The sequence below is a fragment of the Corapipo altera genome, unplaced genomic scaffold (genome assembly GCF_003945725.1).
Source record: "Corapipo altera isolate COAL_440 unplaced genomic scaffold, ASM394572v1 51, whole genome shotgun sequence".
Classification (NCBI taxonomy): domain Eukaryota; kingdom Metazoa; phylum Chordata; class Aves; order Passeriformes; family Pipridae; genus Corapipo; species Corapipo altera.
This window is the reverse complement of record NW_020884892.1, coordinates 107,416-123,100: the sequence shown is the minus strand read 5'-3', so window position 1 is coordinate 123,100 and position 15,685 is coordinate 107,416. Positions and strand designations below refer to the sequence as shown.

Sequence of the window (15,685 nt, the reverse complement as noted above, 5' to 3'; positions counted from 1 at the left end):
TGGCCTCTTTCCAATTTTTGGAGACTGTGTCTGATAAGGGACCTGTGTCTGATTTGGAGCTGGTATAAAATGAAAAAGGACCACTGAAAACTCTGGATAAGGCAATAGGCACTAAAAAATAAGGAGAATTATCCAGTCTTGGGTGATTATTATGGGGACTGAATAATACACTGGCAGTAAAGGGAGTTCAGACTACCATAGGTGAAGTTTACAGCAGAAAGACAGCGCTTAGACTGAGACACTGTTTAGGAACTCAAAAAATCTGAGCAAATCATCTTAGAGATTTTTATACTGACCTCAAATGAACAACTGCACTGAACAAGATGTTAAGACATTGCTGTATATGGCAAAAATACTGTTGATAGCAAGAGAATGGGAGGTGTGAATTTGTGGGTTGTTGGAACAAAGAAGCTAAAATAAGCTAGGCAGGAGCCTGCACATTTCCTCCTGTTTCTCTGAGTAGCCTTGGCAAAAGGCAGTGCTGTTAACAGCTCTGTTTATGTGACACACTTTCTCATTACAAACAGCTTAGGAGGCATGGAAATGTCTAAGACTATGAGGTGTGTTGGTGGGCATGAGATTTTGGGGGTTTGCAGGGAAGTGCAGACCTCTGAGGCATAACGTTATTTTCTCCAAATGAGGTGCTGGCAGAAAATCGTGGCAGAAATGTAAAGCGATCAGTCTGGCTGAGAAGGCAGAGCCTGGTCTGTGTGTGCTGATGAATCATTTAATAGAGGTGTTGGCTGTGAGGTGCCTGTGTCAGAGGATTAAGGAAATAGATGAGGTATAAGGAAACAACAGTACAATTAGGTCCTGGGAAAGCTCACCATGTTCATGACCATGTCTAGAATGGGAAACAGGCCAGAACAACAGTCTTACCTCCCATGGAATTGTGCCACAGTGTTGATGTCTCTCATCACCACACCTTGGAAAGAAGACCCTCTACAAAACAGTAGAGATCCCAGCAGAAGGGCACTGAGTCAGCTGAAGTGCTGGGGAAGGAGGTCACAGTCCTGGCAATGGCAACTACTGTGTCCCAGGGCAATCAAGAGCCTGAGTTAATGGACCAGCTACAGCTGAATGCGTCACTCAGCTGGGAGGTCTCTGATTCTGTGAGCTGAATCACTCCCCACGGACTCCGCTGTCTGGAACAGGAACTGGAATATCCACTGATTTTGATTGGCTGGGGAAACAGTTTGGGGGAAACATATATATGTGTTGCAAGTGGCAAACTCTTGCAAACCCCACTGCGAGAGGCAGTTTGAGGCATTAGTTGTGTTGTGTTCCTGTGAAAAGGAGATGAGTGTCCCATGGTCAGATTCCAGGGAAGCAGAGTATTCTAGGGTGCCCTAGCTTGGACCAACGCCTGCTGTTCTGAGTGGTACCAGTGAGTACCAGGAAAAGCCAGGTTTGATGAATTCTTAGTAGTCTTCCAGTTGGAGTGTCCATAGACATGGGAGTGGGGAGACTTGGAGCAACAACAACAGTTTTTCGTGTTCATGCTGCAGGTTTTGCTGTTTTCCCAGGATAACTTTTTTGTATTTGTGTTATTTCATTGGTACAATGTCATCTAAAACATTTACCCACCACTGTGGACAGAGTTTTGGGTCATCCTTACCTTCACATACCTATTAAACATGGCTCTTAGTTCATCCTAGTGACTTTGTACAGGAGTGAATTTCAGCCTATATACTTGAGATGGATTCTTTTTCTATGCTTGGAAGTACCAGTATTTAAGTGACTGATTGGACAGACTGATAGTGGGAATTAGGACAGCAAGCCTTGATTTTACAACATACCTGGAAGAAAAACCAAACCAGACTAGTATAGCATCATAGTCTGGTTCTGGGTTTCATCTTGGTTGTTCTTTGGGGAGAGAGAGCAGAACAGCAGAGTTTGCTGGGAAGCATGTTAATTTTCACAGATTTTTGTATGCTTGTCAGTAGTTTAGGAGATTTAGTGATCCAAATACAGGTTGGACATATCCTTAACCTCTACCCAAGCCCAAGTAGTGTGTATGAAAGCATATACACTCACATGTATGTTTTTCTTATAGCTGAAACAGTGAGAGGAGACTTTACACCTTGACTTCATCTCCTCATCCCTGAGAAGGTTCAGACTTTTTCAGGAACAAATGAGTAGTTACTAATAACATGTGGGTTAAAATACTTTCTTTCCAATTCCATTGGCATCTAAAATCTTTGCAGCAGATAGCTCTGGAAACATCTCTCTAACCCTTTATTCTTAAGCACATGCCCAAGGCATAAAAATCTTTCATTACAAACCGGAGATATCCTGTTTTCTAAGTAATCCTAGAAGTCCTGCATTACGATGTCAAACACGAAATGAAAACCACAGTAAAGAATTTGTTGCTAGCAAAATGTCTGTATTAAAATACAAAGAAACCTTCCCTGTTGGGAACAGTCATTAATAGACTCTCTTTTACATTGGTACTAAGAGCACTGTAAGTTCCATTCTCCAAACAGACCACAATGTTCTTGAGGAACAAATTCCACCACTGTCAGTCTGAACCTCAGCCTAAAAAACAAAGAGTTCAAAGACAATAGTATCGTGCATCCTAGTAATCCAGCATCATGGCACTGGCTTACTGCAGCATGTCCCACCAGATGTTGTTTATATCTGGACAGTACTTGGTGATGGCAAGCTCACAGGGCTCCCTATTGTGTTTGAGAAGGCGATGATTGCATTGGAGCCCTTGGAGCTCTTGTTCATGCCCAGGATGTCCACGTTGGTTTGCTCTGGCTCAGCTTTCCTGAAGATGTTTTTCATGGTTGACTGGAAGTTGTTGGTGACAAAGCAGTAGACAATGGGGTCCATGCAGCTGTTGAGGCTACTCAGCGTCACTGTCACATGGTAGACGAGGATGCTGACATTATGGGGCATGTCTGGATTGATGGAAATTGCGACCTGCCGCACGTGGAAAGGAGTGAAGCAGATCATGAAGATGATGAGGACAGTGATCAGGAGCTGCACAGCCCTCATCCTCCTCTCCCGGCTCTGGTGCATGAGGCTGGGCTTGGACAGGGCACACATAATCCTTGTGGTGAAGAAGATGATTATGATGAGGGGGAAGAAGTACTCGCAGACCATCAGGACCAGAATCTTGGAGAGGCAGCACTCAGCAAACTTTATTGCCATGGTCAGGATGGAGAAAGTCACCACTGTGGCAAAGATCCAGATGAAGACGCAGATTCCCTTGGCACAGGTGGGGTTCCTCCATTTCCGTGAGGCCTCCACCTGTACGATGGCCAGGTATCGGTCAACGCAGATGCACGTCAGGAAGAGGATGCTGCAGTACATGTTGACAAAGTAGCCAAAGATGTGAATCAAGGAGCAATGCTGGCAGTCCCCTGCACTGTAGAACATGATGATCCGGACAGGCAAGGAAAAGCCTACCAAGAGATCAGTAACAATCAAGTTTATGGTGTAAATAACAGAGGTGGTTTTTGTCTTGGTACGGAAGCAGAAGACGTACAGTGCCAAGCTGTTCAGCACAACACCCACGAGGAAAATGATGGCATTGACTACCATCAGGACAATCCACAGGTTGTAAAATTCTGTGGACAGTTCTTTGTCTTCGTGGATGAACTTGGAGAACAAGTAGATGCTGGTGTTGGCTTGCTGGGTGGAGTTGATGGAGTCAAGGGTGGAGGAGGTCGGCATGGTCGCTGACTGACAGCGATCTGGAAGAAAACAAAAAGTCAGAATTCCTTAGGGCTCAAAATCTTGTCACCTAAGAACATTTCAACCAACATGTTTGGATATCCCAAGTAGTAGATCCCCATCTGCCAATATAAGATTACCAATAATTGCAAGGAAAACATCTGAATTTATAATTACTGTCTTCCAGTGATGCCAGATGCGTATTTTAAAAAAGACACAAAATCCTCACTTCGAGTTTCTCTTCCTCTTCCCTGTGCAAAAGTGGTTTTAAGGCCAGAAGACCTTTGCACAACCATAGCCCCAGCATCTATCTCCTAAAATATCATATCCTTCCCCTGGGCAGGTGATCCCACTAGAGAGTCACATGCAGCAGCATTTTCAGAAACTGTAAGACTTTCCTGAAATCAAAGGCTGACTGAATCTTCCAGGAAAGCAGAAGCAGATTGTGTGGCATCTTATAGAGATCTGCAGTCACAGCAACAGCAGCCGGGAGATTTCAAGCTAAGGGTGTCAGCCACTACTCCTGCCAGGGTTTGACAGTTTAATTTGCAAATCATTCCTGACTTATACACTATTTTAAACTGATTTGTATATTAAAAAGATTTTTTAAAAGAGAGAGTCACAATATATACAGAGACTTGGCTGGTTTAAATAAAAATAAATGGTTGCAAAATGTCTGGAATACTTCAAAGCGGCTGGGCAGGGCTTTGAGGTTAAAAAAATCAGCTTGAATCAGCAGAGAATGATGCTGAAAACTTGATTTATGAGAGTTTGAAATCCCTGCTACCAATGAGCCAAGTGTGGAAGTACTAGGGAAACAAGGAGCTGCAAACACAAATCCCAGCGCTCAAAGAACTTCAGGGTGCCTGGTTGTGTGTCTCAGAGTGGAAGACTTGAATTGCTGGGAAGTCTGGATGTCCAGCTCCCCAAGCACACCCCATCCTCTGGCAGCTGGCTTTTTTCTTGCACTGATCATTTTTGCTGCTTATGGGGATCAGGAGGATGGACCAAAAGTGTTCCTTCACCTGTGAGGTGCTTCAAGCCATTGGTGGCCATGGACAAAGCAGGGGAGAAAGGTACCTAGGACAAAAGTGGATCCTCCTGAGAGTTCCTGCTGGCCAAAAGCAAATATTTTGCAGGGAACAGTTCTATGTCCAGAAAAACATCACAGCAGCTCTGAGCCTGCCTCATGAGTGCCAAAGCCTTTTCCTGCCTGGCCACCAGAAGCTTATTTGTCGGGCTAATGAACTACAGATCCCTGCTAACTGTAACTCTCCAGCTCTCAAACTCCTCCACACCCCCTGACAAAAGCAGAAGGCTTCCAGCACTCTGGCATAGAGAGCTGGGGAACTGAGATTTAGGAGAAGAGCTTCCTGAGTCTCTCTGCATTTTCTGGATACAGCAAATGTGTCTCACCAGTGATTGGTCAATAGTAAATATTCAAGGTCAAGAGTCCTCATGGGGTGCTACAGCCTGGTGGTGGTTATTCTGTATGGTTCATTCAAGCCAGGTGAATGTGAAACAGAACATTTGTTGAGCAAAAGCAGAGATTAGGACTGAGAATTTAGAAGACCAGGTGTAAAATTTCCTGAGGAAATTCTTGGAGAAGTGATTTTGCCATCATGATGAAGCTTGAGTTTGTTGGCCTGGAGTCTGGGAATTGCTCTAGTTTCCTCTTGCCTCTCACCTAGTCTGTGGAAGTGAAAGAAAAAGCTGGTTTTCAATATCCTTGAACTTGAAAGGCTATTTCTAATCAAATGGCAATTCATTCTTTTTAGGTAGCCACTCAATCAAGTCCAAGGAATTGAATTGTCCATTGGAATGTCTGGTGCTCAAACATGAAGTCCTCCTGAGATGAAACCCAGTGGCAGGGTACACTGCAAGACTGAAATCCTGAAACCTGGGTTCAGGCCACCTGTAACGTCCCAAAGAACTACTGGGCAAATAGGAACAATGGTAACTTCTGTCTACTTCTGCCATCAGGCCATCCCCAGCAGCAACCAGGTGTTGGAACATCTTGTGTTCCAGGAGTGACCAGATTACCTCACCCTGCACTGAGCTGCGATGGCAGCCAAAATAGCACATGTTCACAGCATTTTGTCTGGGTCTGACTGAGCCTGCAGACTCCTGGGGGACAGTCTTGTCTCTTTACATTTTGTGCCAACAGCTCTGTCAGTGAAAAACAGGAAAAGCTGCCCCCAAGACTGGCTGAAGGTAGTGGATCTGCGAAGTCTGGCACCTGAGAAAGATGCATGGGAAGGATGCAAAACCCTGGCCCATTTTCTAATAATTTCCTAAAATTCTCGCCATCTGAACTCCTCTAGTTGTTTGTTTCACTCTTTAATTGCAAAAACAAACTGAAATGAGCGGATGCCTGGATCTGCTCCCAGCTTTCTCTTTGCAGATGCTATCAAGAGGAGCACTGCAGAAGCCAAGGAATAAGGACTTTGTTGCCCATGGAGTGCAGTGTGATCTTGTGTATCTGTGTTCAGACAGATAGTTGAGCAAGGGAAGAAGACCAAATCACCCACCCCATCCCTTAGCATGCATTAGACTGTTTTGAATTGCATATGCATTTGTCTTCTTGTTGTAATTCTGTGGCACTGGCTCTTTGCTCTGATTTTGCATCTTGTTAGTAGCTTACCTCCTCTGGGAGATTTTTCTTCAGTTTCAGATCCTTTATCACAAACACCTGATATTCATCTTATTTTACCTGTCCTGCCTCAGTGAAATCAGCAACTCTAAGTGCATTCAGATGTTTGTCATCCTCACAATGCAATGGAGGGATGTAGGTTACAGACTAATAGAAAGGGATCCACCATGAGTACTGTCCATGCACACGAGTTAAAATCATCAGCATATGCAGTGTCCTGGCTTGTATGGTCACCTCTTCCACTGAGCCCCACGTGCAGTGAAATACATTCCAGATTTTTTACCTGCTAAAAAACATCAGGTAACATTTCTTTGCCAAGTTGAATATGCAGAGGAGGAGCTGCATTAGAGCTTGTGTCTTTTCCCAGTCCGTCACTGCCCTATCTGAACTCAAAATCTAAACAACTACATGAAAGAAGCCCCAGCCAATTTAATTAATCCTGAAGATTTCCTCCCTGACAGGCTGTGGAAAAGCTGCCTCTTGGGCTGTGGTGGGAAAAATCTTCCTCTAATCGAATAGCTACTGATGGATGTTTGGGTGAATGGCCTCTTCCTTTCTTTGTGGGACTGCCCTCATCTCATGGCTCGCAAGCAGAAAGGATGGAGAACTGGACTAGCAAAGCAACAGAATTCCTCTGAGTGCTTTTAATGAGATGGAGCCGGACCAAACCCTTACAGCTACTAAGGATTTTTCCATTGTGGGACTCCAAGCCCTCGAGAAAGGTACATTGCCCCATTTTGTAGCAGGCTGAACCAGGCACAGAAAGGCAGCCTGACCTCGTGTCTGAGCAAAAGCAAACATCTCCAAAGATTTTCAGTGCTTCCCCTCTCTAAGCCCCAAAATTACCCCAATCAGATCTCTGCCATCAGAAATACTCATGCAGGTGTTAAAGTGAGTCAGTTCTGCTACCCATCACCACGGAGTGGTGGCGTGTGGAAGTCAGTGAGGGGCATGGCTAAACATATACGAAGCTTTGCAGCTTCTGCAAACATTTATTTTGCTGTGTTTCACACTATTTATTACATGTAGCTATGGCATGAGCTCATGCAGAGCTGCCACAACCACCTTAACTTAAAGAGTAAATAGTTTTTGGGCTAACTCCCTTCCTATAATCCTCAAAGAGCTTTGAGCTCAACCTTCTTCATGCCTAATCCAGCTCTCAGCACCCCAGATCTTCATGCAATACCTGTTTTTTAGGAGCTGGCAGTCTGCAAATCATAAGATGGGTAAACATGTATCCTTCTGAGCGCTGTCTGACCGTGCCAGTTGGCCTATGCTGTTATATTATACCTCTCAGGCTGGATTTTGTCTCTCTGTCTGGGAGACTGTGGGTAGTATTTCCTTAAAAGTACACCAGACATCTGGGTAGACATGGGATAAGGGGAGGGACAGAGACTGGAGGTTGACCTGGTTTTCCTTGTTCTCATAGAGGTCCCTGCTCAGCACTGGGAGAGGGGACCCTACTCTGAATTACTTTCTCATTGTTGCATGACACAACCAATTCCATCACTCTTGGGCCAAATAGGAAGCAGATGGTCACTGCAACCCCTTCCCTTGCTCACTTTCTGCTTGGCATCACACTTGTTCATTTAGCATGGGCAGCTCAGTGCTACATCTGCCCCAGGAGGAGATCCCTGATCACCCCATATTCCATTTCTCCCAGCTCTTTGCTTGGTGTCAGCCTTAAGCCTCATCCTCCACTTGCTGAAGTTAACAGGGTTTGCTTCCTTGGTCCAGGGGACTTTTGGATCTGTCTCAGTGATTTAGGCAATGGGATACAGAAGAAAAGGCAGGTCAGGCAACTGAGCTTTGTCCAAGAGGGTTATTTATTGTTGTGTGAAGATTTGATCTCTGTGTGCAAACGCAGAGAACACCAGAGCCACTCACTGGGATTGGAAAGTTGAAAAGGACATTAACAACCTGGCTCCTCTATCATCCCCCCTATCCCCCTCACCCTGTCCTGCTTGCTGGTGTTACTCTCTCCCTGAGGTGGCAGCAGCATGTGTTTAGCTTTGCTGCTTCCCCTTGTTTAAAGTTCCCTGGGTGATTTATCATCATATTTATAAAGGAAGGGTTAAACTCACTCTCTTTCAGTTTAAATTGTATGATTCTCCTTCTGGCAAGCTCTCAGTCAACTATGGCTCAAACTGGCCAAATATGGTGTTTTTGTGCATGTCGACCTTGCCCTATATGTGGTAGAGCTTGTTCTGTGTGCCTTGTGCTCAGCTCGGGGAGGGTGAGTTTGCTGACAGTGGGAACAGAGAGAGAAAGGGAGAGAAAGGGAATGAATCCAGCTGCTGAAAGGGAAAAGCTGGTGCCCATCTAGCCTTCAGGTTCTGAGAGGGGACCTAATGTCTGGGGGAGAAATATCCCACCCTGAAGCAGAAATGGGGTCATTCTCAGGGCAGGTACAATCCCATATTTGCAGGCATCGTATCTCTGCTCTCACTTGATTCCTGGGCATTGATGTTTCTTGGAAGCCTCCAGGTCTGAGGATGGCTGGATTGAGTGTGTGAAACACCCAACTGCCGGGGATTTGCAGTTGGAAATACCCAAACCCAGTCCAGAGCTGGATTATTCCTTCCCCTCTAATGCCATGGACATAAAAGGTACTTTGGAGACACAAAACACATAGTTCTGTGAGTGTCAGATTAAATGGCACCTGCTTTCTTACAGCCTCGTGTCTCGCAGTGGCTCGCAGGGCTGGGGGAATGCTCTGCCCTGCTTGAGATGCTTATTATAACTTTTTCCCATGTGGACACTTGGCTGCCTTAATGAGCACTCACATTCCAGCTCTTCCCTTGGCTCTGACACTTGTTTGACTTTCTCCTTTCTTTGCTGCCTAATTTCCTGAAAATTAAGGTGATCTTTCCCTTCTGCCAAATTTTGGTTGAAATAAGTCTGCAGATTGAAAAACATTAGGAGTGCAGAGGAAATCAGAGCTGACAGCCACACAAACAGGCACTGAGAGTGATCCTTGCTTCCTCTAATGTGAACCTGCAAGGCATTTGCTAGCACTCTCCACCAGACATCCTTTCATTTAGGTTGTATTCCCTGCAAATTCACAATTGCTTTGTCATTGGAACACAGCAAACAAGGCTGGATGGTTTCTCTGAAAAGAGAGAGCATTGCCTGCTTCTCATTGTTTTCCTAAAGAGAAATTACTTCAGATTTGCACCAAATCATGGCAGAACCAGCCTGACTGGGAACTGATCACAGCTATTTGCTGGGTGTGTTTTGCCCACCTGTCATGAAGATGGTCAGCAACTCTGGCTTTGTCCAGTGGTTTGAATGGTCATCTGCTGAATTACAGCTTTTGTTTGGAAGGAGAAAGGTGTGAATTTCCTTTGTAAAGAGGGGACATCCCCTCCACACCCTCTTTTGCAACTCTAATGCTGGCCATGATTATCAGATTTCCCACCTGGCCAGAGGGAAAACTTGTATGTCCAGTCCCAGACAATAGCCAGGGGTTGTCCTCCAAGTCATGCAAACAATCACTGACTGAGGATGCGTGGAGGTTGATGCAATGCTGGTTGTTATTCTGGTGTTGCTGTTGTGCTATTGAGCTGTGTGACACCTGCCTGAGATGCCCACTTAACCTATATGTGGTCCTTCATCTCCAAGGCCCTGCTGTGGGTGGGTGATGGAGATTGCTCTGAGTTGTGATCTGAGCTCCACCCACCATGCTGTGTTCAATCCTGTGTGTGCACATGGATTGATTCCATGCTCTCCAACAAGCTCAAGGCCAAAATCTGATCCTCTGAGAACAAGGGACCCAGATCCCTGGCTCAGCCTGGGACAAGCAATAGCCTGTGGGTGCCCAAGCAATGATTTAGTCCAACAGGTCGCCCTAGGCCATGAGGGATCAGTGCCAATTAGAAGAGGAGAGCATAACTCTCCAAACAGCATTCCTCTTCTTCACGGAGCAAAGTGACCCAGATGGGACAGATGCCACTTGGCTTGGCCCAGATGCCAGCACTCTACTGCTTTAAACCAGGTGATGGATCACCAGTCCTGGATGGCCCAGAGACAATCTGCTTAAAACTTGGAAAGATCTGCGTGGTTCTCCTCAGCCCTGTCCTGATCATGCATGAAAAATAGGAAATGAAACTCCCAAAGGTTCACAGAGCAGGAAATTCACATGCTGGCGGATGAGCTTATATCTCCTCTGTGGCTGTTTGCAGCATCAATGCCTCAGCCTTTGAAAGAAGGAGCTCAGATGTACATGTGGAAGCAAACAAAGAAGTGGGATTGTACATACATTGCCTCTCCAGACCTACAAATATTCACCCAGCAGCCATGGCTACGCAGAGGTCCCTCAGCACATCTTTGTTGAGGCTTGCTAGTACTGGTCACCTATAATAAAGGTGCTAAAAAAGCCTTTTTGCCTCCTCTTCCCTGTTTATACCCCACTTTGTAGAAAAGTCCCTCCTGAAACATTGCCTTATCAATACCATTGTATTTTTCATGTCCCTTTTTTCCGCATTACCAGATCTTGGCCTTGGAATGACAGAAACACTAAATGTCTTGGTGAAAGCTCTATAAATCATGCTGTCAGCATTTAAAGGACCAATATCTCATACCCTGTCAGGGCTCGTACCAAGTGCCATCTGTCACAAGGGAGCATGGAGTGACATCTCTGCAGTAAGTGCTCTGTGTTTTCAGCTCTGATACTTTTAGAGAAATCAGAGCATGACTTCCTGCCTGTATCCCTCTCTGTCCCTTGTGAACCTGTATATGTGAGGGGAAACCATGTATTTTTTGGGGAATATTTTTCCAAGACAATTAACATTTGTTTTAAAATCTAGACCTGGAACAAAACACATGGATTTGGATTCTCCTGGGTCCAGCCAGTAGAGATGAATTTGAGCCTGTCTTCTTGGGAGGTTGTAATAGTACAAGAGAAATGCATTTGATTTTATTGGGATTACAGTAATCCATCTAGAGATTCAAGGGTGCCTGAGACAAAGTGCTAGAAATGTCAGTTTGGAATAACAGCTATTGTGGCTGTGCACAAGGAGAACCCTGCAGTGAAAATTACCATATAGGCACATTCAGGAACTTCACAGGCAAGGACGAAAACATTGTGAGAGATTAAATTGAGCAACATCTGGCCCGTGCATTGCTGCTTGCTTTTGAGAAGGAAATTTTTAATTGCAAATTCTGCAATCTTTGAGCACTTTCCCCCCTTTCTGCCTTCAGCTCCATGTTTGCTCTGTGCCTTGGTGAGAAGCTGAAAAGGACAGGGAAGGAAAAGCAGCAGCAGACGTTTGCTGATGGGGAATACCTGGGGTCCTGCATGGCCTGGGAATGCAGAACTGATGGAACAATGCTCACACCCCAGGAGCACAGGGAATGAGGGTGACACCGGTGCAGGCAGGGATAAAGGGGTGATGTGGAGGGGTCAGGTGCACCATGAGGAGCAGGCCAACCTGCCACCAATCCAGCTCTGCCTCCCAGCACCCTCTCCAGGTCGTGCTGCTCTCTTGACTGCAGGGAGAAACTGAGGCACAGAGCCATGTGTGGGCTTGGTCCATGGAATGCAGTGAGATGAGAGACCCAGTCAGGGAGCAGACAGTTTTTGAGGCATCCCAGGATGGGCAACCAGGTCTTAACCCTTTGGGAGATGGGTTTCAGTGGTTTCCTTGGCTAGGCGCATATGACACTGTGCTGTGCAAACCCCACAGCACCTTCACGGTTTTGCAAAGTTTTGATTAAACAGGTTAACCTGGAAAAAGTCTGTTCTGTTGGTGTGTTGCTATGAAAGCAGGGAGCATTTCTGAAGAGGTCTGGTTAAGGACATTGGAAAGGATCTGCTTCTCTTTCAACTGACTCAGCAAGTGGGTTCAGAGAAGGGAAACAGCACCTTTCCTAGAGCTGAGTTTGCACCCTGCTGCGTGGTCAAACAGGTAAAACATCCCCACTTGCAGCTGACCCCATTCCAGACAGTACCACATCTCTTCTCCTGACTTCCAAAACCTTCCTGAATGCTTTTTGCCAAAAGTTAATTATTCCTGGGAGTACACAGGTACAAACAAGACATCACATCCCTCTTCACAAGAGCTGGAACAGTGCTTTTCAATAAGGGAAAGCCAGTAACTTTTCACACTTCTCATCACCCCCCATCTTCTTGAAAAACAACCAAATATCACTACACTGCCCCAAAATCCAAGAGCAGAGAAGCTCAGGGGGGAGAAGCCCCTTGCAGCCCCTCACAGCTGCTGGCATAGCCTGGCTCTTCAGGTCAGGCACCTCCTGATGAACTTCCACACCTGCTGCACAGGCAGAGCCAGAGATTTCCCGAGCTGCTCACCCACCTGCTCAGCACAGGACCCTTCCCTCTGCCAACCCTGCCAGGGCTCCCTGCTGCATTAGCCATGCTTTCCACTGCAGGCTCGGAGTCCAGTCTCCGGCAAATCCCTCCTGGCCCCTCACAGTCTCTTCTCTCATCCCATACCCCCCTTACTCTCTGACCAGTATCCCAAAGCATTCACTGCAAGGGACCTTGCAGTGTATCCCTCCACGGCAGACTGACTTACCTCTCGCTCAACCTCCTTTCTATGTTAGAGGAGCTGCAGGCAAGAAAATTTCCTTGTGGTCCTGAATGCTATCACTCCAGGAAAGAGACATCTGTTCCTACAAGCAGAACAACTGGAGTGACTATGGAATATGAAGAAATGCCTAATCTCTCTCTCGTGTTCTCTCTCTCTCTCCCTCTCTCTCTTCTAAATATAGCCTTGCAACTAATGGGAAAAAATACACACTACCAAAAAAAAAAAAATATTTCCACTTGTCTTTAGTGTTCAGAATTTCTCCCCAAACGTCTGGCTCCTTGCCCTAAATCTCTCTGAAATTTATGAAGTGCTGTAAATGCTAAAGAGGGCTCCAGCCTTACTCACGGTGCTAATGCCTGAACATCTCTAGTAAACTAAAACTGATGTTGCTGCCCCCAGGTCAATTTTCTTGTGTCTCTGTGGGAACAAAATCTCCTTGCTGAGAATTCACCAGCTCAAGGCCACTCTAAATACGTGTGACATGAGGAAAATACCCCTCTTTTCATCTTCCTGCTGTGAACTGGGATTAGACAGAGGCATCCCTGGCAGTTGCAGGAAGGTGCCGAACCAAATGCCACAAAGCCTGTGACATGCTTTGAACCAACCCAGCTGTCCAGGCCCTGAGAAAAACTCTGGCACACGCAATCAAAGGATGATTGTGCACACTTTGGTGGTGCTGGCTGCAGCCATTTGGGAGAGGGGGTATAAGATCTATCCAGGGATTGGGATGAAATGGTTGAGCATGGGTAGCAATGGAGAGTCCGAGGCTCCACCGAGGAGCCCCCCAGAATGTTCTTCCATCCTCACAAAGCCCTTCCCTACTGGTGGTGGACTCATTGTGGGTATTAAGTCCCCCTCAGAGGGGGGATTTAAGTATCTCTTCACCTTTGGCTCCCTGGGAAAAGATTGAGATTGGACAAAGCATAATGAATTATCCAATTATTGAGGTGGGTTCAAATCATGCGGCCAGAATGGCTTTCAAGATATCTCTGCTGATTGATGCTCTAAGGACTCAAATCTCCTAAATCCCCTAAAGTCCCACCTCAAGTCCCACTTCCTGCTCTAAATTGGATACCAAAGAAGACATTTTTTGTGAGGCTTGCACAGATGTTCTCCTTAGGAGGGTTTAGAGGTCCGTTTTGGGAAAAAAGGCAGAAAAAAAAGTGAGACGTTCCATCAAATTTAGTTGTTTAGAAAGACATAGAGGATGGATGCTGGATTTTAGTATCAGCCCTGGCTTGCTCTTTTCCATCCCCCTTTAGATAAAGACAGTGCTGGTGCCAACACAATAAACATACAGGATATGGCCCGTCACAACACGACAGGATCAACTGAGAGGCATTGAATTCCAGGTCAAGAGGCCAAATCCATAAATAGAGGAGAGGTAAACTCCACACATGCATGTCTCACTGGAGCACAAACAGTAGCTATGGTTATTAGAGAAGGTTGACCTCATTTTCTGGAATTAGTTTTTCACTCTTGGATCTTTCCCAGGAAGACGGAGCTGATCTTTTTGGTCTGGTTATTTTATTGATTTTCTATTTTGAGTTCCCTCACACTGAGGGGTAGATTCTTCCCCCAGTTTCAGGAACATCCTCATGGACTTTATGAGACCTCTGATCCAGGCATCCAGCCTTCCACAACTGATCTCCAGCTCAGGCACGTACCTGTGCTCTCATCTGCTTTTCACTTCCTTATGCCTTGGGAAGCAAGTGTGGTTGGAAGGTCTCCACGAGCCCTGTCTGGGTGATCAGCTTGCCTTCACTTCCATCCTGGGAGTTCAACAGGGGGAAGAACAAAAGAGAAGAAATCAACCCATGGTCCAGCGTTGGACCCTGTGGAAGCACAGGGACAGGTTACCCAAAGAAGCTCCACCACTTTCAGCTCCACCACTGAAAGTGTTCAAGGCCAGGCTGGATGGGGCTTGGAACAATCTGGTCTAGTGGAAGGTATCCCTGCCCATGATGGTGGGTTGGAACTGGATGGTCTTTAATGTCTCTTCCAAGCCAAACCATTCTGTGATTCTATGATCCAATCATTCTTAATGCCCGTGGTGGCAAATGCCTCAGCCTGTCAACAACATTTTTGTATTTAGGGAACGTCTCTCTGCAGTTACAAATGTGAGACTGTAAGAAAGAGGAGACTTTTCTCTGGGATGAGCTATTGGTAACTGTGCCTGTTCACCTGCTCTGGGACTGCCTGGCCCTTCTTATGTGAGGACTAGCTTGGTTTTGTACTTCCACATAATACATGTCAGCCATGTTCCCATCCCTGTGCATGGGATAATCAGTGCCCTGCACTCCCCCACTATCCCAGCCTCTCTGTCCTCACTGGATTTAGAGCTAGACTCTGAGTGGTAACAGCTGCAAAGTTTCAAGTTGTGCCTGAGATAGTGCAGAACAAGCCATATTGGGAAGCAGATACTGCTGTTAAGGTGGAGAAGGCACATCCGGGCTCAGGGCCATACTTTGTCCCAGACCCAGTTCCCACACTTGGCTTCAGAAGGAGTAGCTGATAAATGAAGAGCTTCTATCATATCTTGATTTTCAGTCATTTATCACCCTCCCAGAGGGAAGGGGAAGGGCAGGAAAAAAAGTAAACTTTTAGTAAGTAGAAAATTTTCAAGCTTGTTCATGGAATATACGATGGTATTAAATATTGGAGTGATGTTGTAGGTGGAAGAAGGTGTTGGCTTAGTCAAAATCAGCATGTAGGAGAAAGATTAATAGCTACAGCAGGGAGGGATCCTACTATCCCGTAGTAATTCCTAGGAATCCATTAACCTTGCCGTGTA

General features: G+C 45.9%; 1 protein-coding gene across 1 annotated transcript; it reads right to left on the bottom strand.

The window, feature by feature from the left end:
• Window positions 1–2,380: 2,380 nt before the first annotated feature.
• On the bottom strand, window positions 2,381–13,059 carry GPR20 (G protein-coupled receptor 20). Its single transcript, XM_027645686.1, has 2 exons — window positions 12,877–13,059; window positions 2,381–3,704 (listed from the first exon to the last, which is right to left on the bottom strand). Exon 2 carries the CDS (start codon window positions 3,682–3,684, stop codon window positions 2,635–2,637), a length of 1,050 nt encoding a protein of 349 aa, XP_027501487.1. The 5' UTR covers window positions 3,685–3,704; window positions 12,877–13,059; the 3' UTR covers window positions 2,381–2,634.
• Window positions 13,060–15,685: the final 2,626 nt, after the last annotated feature.